At 42.4% G+C, this 10900-nt stretch overlaps 1 protein-coding gene across 1 annotated transcript; it reads right to left on the reverse strand.

The window, feature by feature from the left end:
- Window positions 1–656: 656 nt before the first annotated feature.
- On the reverse strand, window positions 657–8589 carry LOC139736199 (uncharacterized). The gene is made up of 5 exons (XM_071646933.1): window positions 8485–8589; window positions 7097–7163; window positions 1914–6017; window positions 1482–1593; window positions 657–942 (listed from the first exon to the last, which is right to left on the reverse strand). The coding sequence occupies exons 1-5, from the start codon at window positions 8587–8589 to the stop codon at window positions 657–659; spliced, it is 4674 nt and encodes a 1557-aa protein (XP_071503034.1).
- Between the last annotated feature and the right edge of the window lie 2311 nt (window positions 8590–10900).

The following is a 10900-nucleotide window of genomic DNA, read 5'->3' on the forward strand; positions in this document are numbered from 1 at the left end:
CCAAATTGGACATAAACATATAAAAGCAGTAAACATGTTACAAAGCTGGCTTCTTACTTCTGTCGTATACAGTTAGTAGGTATTAAAGAGGTATAGAGGTATATTCGATTTCATAATACCTTGGGTGTTTTGTTTTGTTTGTTGTTGGTTGTTTGTTTGTTTTTTTGAGCGGTTGTGAAACGACAAACACCACCACTTACGATACATTTTATATTAAATTTGTTATAATATACACAATATAATACATGATATCCGTGCCTATATCGATGCTTTCAGCTATGACAAATTCTATTTTCAACTAGTATATATTACTGAATTGCTTGTCTATTAAACTCCGCACTATATAAACACGAGCGTATACGTAAAGTCCACATCGGACATAATCAGTTATCAAGATATTTGAACAATTTTTCTTGAAACAATTTATACTCGTTCTGAAAAACACATCAGGGATCAAAACACTAGCAACAAAAAAAAGATAGCATCTTGTCTTGTTCAGTTTCATAATAATAACATGACAGTGCACACATCTCTGATTCAACTCTTGGCGTCCTAGTGTGCAATTTGAGAGAATTCTGTTTAGCTACATTTCTTGTGTCTCATCGCAATCTTCAGCATTCCTGCCTTGCGCCACCACCGCCAAAAATCGGATAATGCTAAACCAGTCTCTCTGGGTCGTCGAAACTCCTTGGCGGCTTATCCACGTGCGGGGTGTTCACCACAGCACTCACTGTCTTCAAATGACCCGCATCTTCTTCTGCCATGTCGCCGGTTGGTTGCTTTCCCGCCGAGAAGCTGTCATCTCCATGAACGGCATCCCTGGTGCTCAGTGCCGAGCCCACGGGCTCAGTGGCCCAATCTCTGGCCCAGTCTTTGTAAGTCTGCCAGTAGTTGGCTTCGTCAGCAGCATCTACGTCATAATCAGCCTTGCCCCTTCGTTTCCTGCATGTTGGCGCCCACGAGCGAGACAAGAAAATGTTTGATACAGCTCTTTTTATTGCACACCTCATAGATTAGCCTTCGAAGTATCTCACAAAACATCAACTCAAAGGTTGCATAACGGGCACATTTCCGTCACCATCTAAGAGAAGTTCATAATAGTGTATGGGCGTGACGTGTACAGCTGCACTTGACAACCACACAGGTACATGTATATATACATAGGATATACTTCAGATGTCTATGTGGACCCATCACTGTTTGATTTACCATCATAAGACTCACGAACTTAGAGCTGAATCGTGACATGACTGTGACCACCAGTATAGGTGTAACGTTTACGTTGTATCGAAATTGGCATTTTAATTTTTTTTTAATGTAAAGGATTCTGCTGCATTCATATTTTCATAAATTATGATAGTAAAGCTGGTCTTCGCCTTTAAAGAAACTTCCGGAGAAATTGAATTAGAAAATGCAAAGACTTAGCCAAGACTGACCTGATAGTCTTTGACATTAGTTGTATGACAACGTAGACCTCATACCTGTTCTTTGCGCAGTAGAGAATGAGAAATATAAGGGAGAGGATGAGAACTGCCGCCACTCCTGTGGAGATGTAGATGGTGAGCCCAATCTGTTTATCAGTCATTCGTCGTCCTGGATACAGGTAAAGGAGAAAGGGGGGGGGGGGGAGACACTTCGATAGGTTAACGAGGGCCGCCATGTTCAGCTGGAAGCATGTTACAAAATGATGTAATCACAGAAAATAGAGGCTTCTCTTTCGTCGCTATTTTTTTTTTCGTTCCAACGATTCTAAGAGGGAGAGATTTCTTGAAATAGATACACTGCGTCGCTCATGCGCTCATGAAAAACGCATACAGGTAAGGGAAAATTTGTAACGACCTGCGTACAAAGAGATTTAGTATACTCAGACATGAGTTCAACGGCACAGACATTCGGACACATGAAATATTTACCTTTACCAGGGATTTCCTCGTTGTCTTCTCGAGACACATATTTCGTGGTGGTTTGCATTGTCTCCGTTGTTGCGGTCGACGTTTCCATTGTTGGTTGAGTTTTCGATGCTCGTTGCAAGTTTTGGGATCTCGTTGTCAGATGTGCCTTCGTAGTTGTTGATGGAGGCGTTGGGTCAGGCGGTGAAATCGAACCAGTGCTCACGACCCCATCTAGGTACTTCGCGGAGTGGCTCGGAACTTTACGCCACTCGGATCCCTTGTCTTCTAGTGTCGTTGCGTCACCATCCGTTACAATGTCGGTAACGATATCTGTGACATAATCTGAAATAGTTGTGAAGTCGTCTATAACCAGCGTTAATCGGGGTCTCTCATTAGGGTTCTCCTTCCTGTCAGTGTCGTACATTGATTCGTAGTCTTCAGACTGAACGGAAGCCAGCAGCGGGAAGTCATAGTCGTCGAACACCCTGAAACCAAAATCATCTTCCGGGGAATTGCTGGCTGAATGATTCCCTCCCAAGCCAGGAAAGCTTCCCCGCGTGGGGCCGACTGAATAAGACATTTGAAATCCAGCGTGATCGTGATTGGATATGCCCTTCGATTTAAATTTGATAATGGCGGCTGTAGCTGATGGTAGTGGTACCGATGCGTCATTTTCTGCACAGATACGCCTTTGATGGACGCTGTCTCCATCAAACAGGGTTACCTGGACGTGAGTATCGGAGAGGAGACATTGCTTTCCTTTGCCCAGAGGTGCGTCTAGATCGAGTCGAATAAATTCAAGATGGATATACATGCCGCTTTCAACTAATAACGTCCAAATACATTCATAATTGGGTGGGTACGGCGATGGAAAATCATCTCGAGGGAAGGTTCCTGACGTATCCGTGAGCAAGAACTGGCAAGTCTCTGGCTCCGTGGCTGTTTCAGGATTCTCGTTGTCGGCGCCCCATGTCACATTCGTATATACGTCTTCGCAGACGCAAGGAAATTGCAAGTCTGCAAGGCTGCCATTAAACGTAGACTGAACAGTTGTAAATGCTGCACAAAATCCACGACCGCTACTGTACAGTGAGGAGAATTCGACACTTACTACACCTGACATGGCGATGAATATATTCGGTCCTTGCGTGTCACAGAGTATTCTGGTGTCCCCTGAAATGCTAATTTCAAGAAAGCTGTAGCGGGTATCACATGGTCCTGTACTGGGTGGTACTCCGAGATCAACGTCCAAAAATTTAACAGCAATCATCTTCGTAGTATCATTTGAACTTATTTCCCATCGGCAGTGATTCTCCATAGGAAATTCCTTTGGATAGTTTCTAGAGGAAAAATAGCCATACTCTGACTGAAAATGGTCTCCACATACATCGCTTCCAGCAGACTTACACATTGAATCCGTGGTAACATCAATGTTTCCAATTGAGGGTACGGTATAATCGCGGTATATTGATGTCATAGAACTCGGTGAACGAGGTTCTGGTAGTGGCGTCAGTTGATGACGACGATACTCAGGTTGAGGTATTAATGTGGGTGGAATACGACCGGTATATTCTTCACTACTGTTGTATCTAAATTCGTAATATGCCTGAAATCCTTGTCCTTTCACCTGTTCACCGATGAATTCGATGTAAACTACATGGAATGGTATTACCTGATCTTCAGGCACAGTTCTGCCTCCACAAAGGGTCTGCTGTATGCCAGTGCCACAATCCCTAATGTGCAAGAAAGTTTTGACCAGGCTGCAGTCCTCAAAACCTCCTTCCCCAAGATCAAAGTTCTTGAACCGAATGGCGACACTGCTCCCTTCCACTCCCCTGATCATCCACACACAGTGAGAAGCCGGCGGATAATAATCCGGAAATGATGGGGACGCAAACCATTCACTTTCCTTGTGAGATTCAACATACCATTCTGGCCAAGAACCATCCAACCACACGCATCTGCTCATCAGAGCAGGGGCAAATGCTTCTCCTCGCTCAATGCGTGACTCAATGTCTCTACTCGCATTGCAGACTGGGCTCCGAGTTTGATTAGCTTCTCTTGGCATGGAATCAAATTCTATCAGGAATCCAGGTCCCTGACCACGTACGCTCTTGAAATCAACTCTCAAATGGCTCGTAGAAGATACGAAAGGAGTACTAACGGATCCACAGATGATCTGCGCACTTTGATTGTTTTCGGTCAGGCTCACGTAAGCAAGTTGTAGATCACATGGATTTGTCTGCGTGGAGTTAAGATCAAACTTCATGAATCGGAGTCTAATAACGTCAGATGCATCGGAGCTAATCTTCCAACAACTGGTTTGATTTGAAGCGAATCCCCTGGGATAGCCAGGTGAGGAAATTGTGCCAGTTGCGTTGGCCACAAGATTCCGACACCCAGATTCGAACTGAATGTGTCGTGTGGTCAACGCTGTCGGTGAAGCTGGTTCAAGTTGAGTCGGTGGAATGCGGGTTGAATCAAGATTATCGACATTGCTCTGAAAATACATAATTTCGTCTTTAAATGAGGTATATTCTACGGAAATTCCACGACCAATTAAAGCCCCTGCTCTTGGAGAAAACGTGACAGCAAAAATGTGACCAGTTGATGTGACATTGCGTGGTGGGAACGTTCCACAGTAATGCTGGCTATCTGCGGTGGGAGGTGAATAAATGAGAATTATCTTTGGCGTCGCGGGAGTACATGGGGCTGGCGGAGTGTAGCCAATATCTATATCCAAAAACACGAGTCTGATTTTCTTTCCTATCCCAACATTGATGCTCCATTTCATGCGAACCCTCGGATAGTTTTCTGGGTATCCAACCGATGAGAATATACCTGCCTGGGCCTTCAAATGGTGTACCAAGGTTGACTGCCGGGGAAAACTGTCATTAACTTGTTGCCACGGTTCAATGTCCTCGTCCTCGTCACTGAAATATGCATCTGTTGTTGGAACATCATTGTCTGTAGTGGTTTCTGCTGTTTCTGTCTTCAACTCAGCGATGTATCCCCGCCTCAGAAGCGAAGAGGGATGGTATGCATCTGTTGTTGAAATGTCGTTGTCTGTATTGGTTTCTGTCGTTTCTGTCTTCAGCTCGGCGATAAATCCCCGCCTCGTAAGTGTAGATGGATAATATGCATCTGTAGTTGAAATGTCATTGTCTGTATTGGTTTGTGTTCTCAACTCAGCGATGAATCCCCGCCTCACAAGAGAAGATGGATGATAGGTGAGAATGATGCGGGCAGATGATACGAATTGTCTTCCTGCGGACTGGTCAGTACACACCACAGATTCGGCGTCATATCCAGCTGCGTCCCAAGTTCGAATACTGATAAAGGCATGGGCGTCCTTGCATTCAGTTCCAATAGGAACCATTAGGTCAATTACCAGAAACGTCAGAGTAATATCCTGGTCATCTTCTGGAGAGTAAGACCACGAACAAGTTGTTTCGTTGCCGGGGATGTTACGAGAACGTATCGTTGTCCCCTCAACTTCAATGCACTCGTCACCACTCTCTTCCGAGAGTTCCTTCTTATCGTCTGTCGTTACAAGCTCGGTGAAAGCATAAGCGTCTTCCTCAATGTGTATACCATAAGTATTTCCAGATGGTGTCTCCTCCGTGTAGAACATACTATTGTGTTCATCTTCTATCGAGTACCACGTTGAAGTATTGGTATCCTCCTTTGGTTTGTATACGACTTCGATCAAAGCTTGGTTGGAATCTGTCGTGAAACGCTCACTTGGAAATGTGTACGTCATATTGCACAACACTCTATCAGTTGGCGGCTGATCCAGAAAATCGGGACGAGCAAGACGCACTTCATCGTGGAGGCAGGAGCCATTGCCTGCGTTTTCAAATTCGCCAAAACGGAGCTGGGTGATGAAACCCTGTCTATCCTTGGAGCGTATCTGGATGAGAAATCCTGCGGGAACCGTCCTATTTTGACTACACTTCGTCATTACGTCGAGCAGCTCATAAGTGAAGTTGCCAGATGACTCTTTCCGGGTGTAATTGCAGCTGTCGGCGTCTCTGTCGATCAGAAACTTGCCATTGCTATGGTAACTTCTCTTGCTGACGCTGTGTTTCCCATCATATCCTTGTGACAAGCTGTGGAAGTCACCTAAACAGAATAAAAATGGAAAAAAAATGACAAGGAATTCTCTTGGGGTTGCAAATGCACCCCACCATTATTTGATCATTTTCCGCTATCACTGATTCTATATTGATAACAGTAGTTTATTCAAGTCAAATGCAATCTTCCCTGAGTGGTATGACAAAATTAGTGTGAAGGGGGCAACATAAATAATGGAAGTCTCTTCGTTTTGTTTCGTTTTGTTTCCTTTTTTTGGGGGGGGGGGGCTCACTATTTTTCTGTCCGATTTCTTAGTTTCAAATCAAGGATTTAATGCGACTTGCAAATGAACAAGCTTGCTTTTACGTATATAAGCCTAAATAATATTTCTCCACAATCCTGCATGTGGTACTCCAGCGTTACTGTATTACCATTGATTATTTTGTCCATTGAAACTGTTCTACTCTATATAAATTAATTCAGTGTTGGATGTCATTTACTTGTCACTATGTTACTTCATATAAGATAACTAAAAAGAAGGCTCACACTTGTCTCTTGAAAAAAAATGCTTTATATGGAATCCCTTCAAACGAGCAAAACAGAGGGAAACGGTCCTCGTGGACGTACGATTTGCTCGACGTTGCTGCATTTGATATGGTTTGAAACAGGCTGGACAGAGCTTAGTTCAAACCAGACAGTTCCAACAATAATTGGCTTACTGTAATATGTATTTCTCATGTAGCAAATGTATCACAATATCTATTACAGTCCGGATCGTGATGTAACATTCATACTTAGATTGAAAAGGCGATTTAGCTTTACAATTTTGAATGGAGAAATGTGACAACGTTCTCAGAAGAGAAAAATAGAATCATTTCTTGATCTCCTTGACTGACTAGATATCTCTTTTGTGCTTTTATAAATTTAGGAATGACATCTTTCTAGCTGTGCAGTACTGTAATTACACCGGAATAAGATGGCATTGAATCTCGGAATTTGGCCGACAGTTTATACGTTGATGATCCTTTAATATACACCATTTCGTATATACTCTGGAAGTCGGTTTTTTTTTTTTTTTTTTTTTTGGTTTTTTTTTTGTTTTTTTGTTTTGTTTTTATAACACTCACGTGACTCCTGAGGTATGGCGCTTGGAACAATTCGGTCTCGCTCTCTTCGAAACTCGGACTCATTTCGCTGTAACGATGGAATACAAACAAAACCATTGGTGGTTTGAATTGGTGCATGTTGATCTGAAGATAATTATAGATAAAGTCAATTGATGATATTAGGGCTTTGTACTACGGGTCATCCTACGAGTTCGGCATTAAAACAGGTACATGAGTCATACAGCCCATGAGCTCGACACTTTAGGCAAAAAAGACCCATGAGTTCAACACTTGGCAAACGAGACCTACGATCAGTTCGACACCAGGTTATAAAAAAAGAGCCACGAGATCGGCATTACCTCAAGGGCCTTACTGTGTCAGTCTCCTGGGTCTTTTTTGCTTAATGTCCGACTTATGGGTCTTATTTGCCTACGAGTATACCGAACACATATGGGCTGTATGACTCGTGAGCTGGATGACTCGTGGGTGTCGAACTCGTGAAGTGCGTCATGTACAGTCGCCGCTCCATGGGCATTAACAGAAATCTTACATTTACTCACAAGATATATACCTGAAACCAAGTCCTATACTACAACTTATATATGATTATATGGATAGGAATTAAATAATTTATTCGACATGAGGGAATGTATTGCTTAAAGTCTACGTAATGATTCCACAAGATTTGCCGAAATATTCAAGTATGAATGACGCGCATCTTGAATTAACAACAGCAACAAAGATTTGCAAGAATCTTTAAGACTGAAGGCGAAGCAGGCAGTCGGAACCAGGGAAAAGAAGAGGAAGATCAACCTCATTGACACATTGTAACATCTACATTAATCAACTATATACTGTAAGGAAGAAATGCCGATCCTGAAAGAAAGTGGTGGAAATTCAAGAAATCTACAAGAACGCTTGACAGCAGTCAAGTTAAGCTTCTGGCACAATGGAATGCTCACGTGACTTCTTAGGTATGGCGCTTAAGATCACTTCGGCAAAAAAAAAAACAAAAAAAAAACTTTTGAGTATTTACTAATAATTCGTGATTTCAAATACATGTACATAGTATATCTCGTATGGTATGTTATTACTACACTTGTTTGTAAAGGCTGGATTCTGTGTTATCAAAATCTATCGGTTGCTACACATTTCGTACCGGAGCTGCATTTGATAAAAAGGTAAGCTATTGTGCTATTGATAGTAAATTAGTCGGAAAGACTTCCATAATCAAGAACGTAGATTAGAACATTTCATGTCGTCCCTCAAAACTTCGATGTCAAAAAAAGATGTTTCACCTTTATATTTACTGGAATATTCCACTACCATCCCTGATCATACAAAAGATGAATGTGATACGCTTTCAGTGAAAAGAGAGCAATTTTCCCGACTGAATAACGTTAGCTTACCTCCTGCCCTGAAATGGCGCCAAGCCGAACTCCAACCGATGAAGAGAGTAGGTGGGCCCACAAGGTCGCTGCTAGCAGCAGTGCGAAGACACGAAACGGGAACATAATGGTTTCAAATTAGGTTGCATACACTCTTAATATTTTACCATTACTGGTAAAGAACTATGTTTAGTGATGTCATACACATTGATTGAGACAGCACTGGGTGTGCACTGTTTTCTGCATTTGCAGAGAATCACACATCTGATGCTGGCATGTTTGAAAACCCTCCTGCTCGCAACCCTATGATGCAAGGGGCAAAACGCCTCGCAGAGCCCGTCCACACACTCCCAAGAACACTGACTTATGCTGAAAATCGCGCGCTAAGAAGTACTCTTTGCAAGAATTATAGACTTCATTATAAGGTTCGTTCCTGGGCTGACATTCTCGGGATACTTGCGATCACTTTTCTTTGTTTGCACGTCAGCATGTAGTTACACCTGATGGTTTTTGACATACTACACCTGTAGTAGCAGAGACTGATCATTGTTTAACTCGAGCAAAGCACGCTCTTCGGGCGACATAGCGTATAGGTTCCATTCAAATGGAGATTAGTCAGTGTCAGTGCCGTATTATGCAACACAATCTGCAATAGTAAAGCAAACCATTTAATTTTTTATTTTTCCTACGATCCTGTTGAATATAGAGTTGCTGATATTAATGATGAACACAGAACAAAACCATGAGATGGTCGCACATTGTAAAGAGACCAGATCAATCACACAAAGAGGTGCAGTTATAGCAGATATTGTTCGTTATCAAGGGTTGGTTTTACCAAGGAAGTACTAGGCGAGCCTCGCCTAGTACCTCCTTGGTTTTACGGGCTGAGAAAAGTAGCTATCAGTAGCCATTTTGACACTTCGGAACCAGAAGAGTTTAGAAAAACTCCTCAAAAGATTGTAAATAAGGTGCGTAAGTTCCCGGCTGGTCACGGATTAAATTACTCAATATTGTCAATTTTGAGACGACTATGTATTATAATGCACAAGGGTGAAAACAAAACATAAAAAATAACAAGCAAACAAACCCTAAATCAAATATAAAACAAAAACGCAGTGATTGCCCTCCTTCGATCATATCCCACATTTCTTACATTTTGAAATTTCATCCTTTGATTTTAGATAAGCAATGTCGGATCTTCTGACTTGTTCTCTGTCCCTTCTCCCGAAAAAAAAAGAACAATGCTCACAATAAACATGAAACAAAATTAGTAGAAAATAAAGTGCCTCAGAAAAGAAAATGTAACTCCTCGCCTTCTCGACCTTTTCGGATCCGAGGAGGCGAGAGGGTGAGATGTGAAATCTCGTCCTGTTGCCTTTTTGTTTCTGAGAAGGTGAGAAAGCAAGTCGTGAGATCTCATCTTCTCTTTCCTTTTCGGGTAGACAAGTCAATAGTACTATAATAATATGTCTTTTCGCCTTCTCAGTTGGCCCGAGATGTTGAGAAGACAGGATCTCTCGTAACCAGCCTCCTTGCCTTCTCGGACTCAAAAAGGTCGAGAAGACGAGAGTATAGGAATATATCATGTCTCCCCTCTTGGACCCGAATCAGTCGAGATTATTGAAGAGAACATCTTGGATCTCGTTTTCTTGTCTCTTCGGACCCGGGGTCCTATACCGCAAGGTCTTGCACCGTACTACATCCAGGGGTGTTTCATCAATTTAGTCAGCGCTGACAATTTCAGCAAAATCCTTGGTTTTGATTGGCTGAGATGCTCTGGTCACTGACTGGTGCCATGGTGATTGTCAGAGACTGACAACTTGTCAGCGCTGACTAACTTGATGAAACACCCCCCAGATCCAGACCCAGAAAAGGCAAGAAATTATCTTGTTTTCGCGCTGGCACCTATATGCAGCTTCACTTGTAGTTTTATTGACCTATCGTGATGACTGGTTTTCGGTATGCTGTCAGCTGATAGGCGTTGAGGGCAGCAATTCACTTCACAAATTGATGTTCTCTGTCGACAGCAGCTGCACTGACAGAGGTCGCCAGCGATCAGAGTCGATGTTGCCAAAGTTGGCATAATTATGCTTTTTGGCATATTGTTAGACGCTTCAGCATCTAGCTTTATGCTATGCATGATTTGTCTGTTTTTTGGCATAATTCTAGCATAATTGCTACAGAAAGGAAATCTGTAGGCGTTTTGCGTACTGTGATACTTTTTTTTTTGGTTGGTTTGTTAGTTTTTCAGCTGAGTTGTCGACAAGATCAATAAAAAGTTGTGAAAACCTGTTTTAAGTGGATTTTTCTCACTTTTCTCACGGCATAGTTGAGTTGGGTACCGTAATTCTTAGCCCCCCCCCCCCCCCGAAAAAAAATGTGAGGACTTTTTTTCTTTATTTTGTTTTGTTTTTGTTTTTTTGTTTTGTTTTTTGTT

Source organism: Diadema antillarum, unplaced genomic scaffold, assembly GCF_040938485.1.
Source record: "Diadema antillarum isolate AM-2024a unplaced genomic scaffold, OU_Dant_1.0 seq00000633_RagTag, whole genome shotgun sequence".
In the NCBI taxonomy this organism is placed as follows: domain Eukaryota; kingdom Metazoa; phylum Echinodermata; class Echinoidea; order Diadematoida; family Diadematidae; genus Diadema; species Diadema antillarum.

Excerpts from the sequence above, each read along its gene's own strand:
- LOC139736199 (XM_071646933.1), bottom strand. The coding sequence starts at position 8,589 with ATGTTCCCGTTTCGTGTCTTCGCACTGCTGCTAGCAGCGACCTTGTGG. Across the intron at positions 7,164-8,484 it reads GCGCCATTTCAGGGCAGGAG|CGAAATGAGTCCGAGTTTCG; the intron begins GTAAGCTAACGT and ends CCATCGTTACAG. Across the intron at positions 6,018-7,096 it reads CGCCATACCTCAGGAGTCAC|GTGACTTCCACAGCTTGTCA; the intron begins GTGAGTGTTATA and ends TATTCTGTTTAG.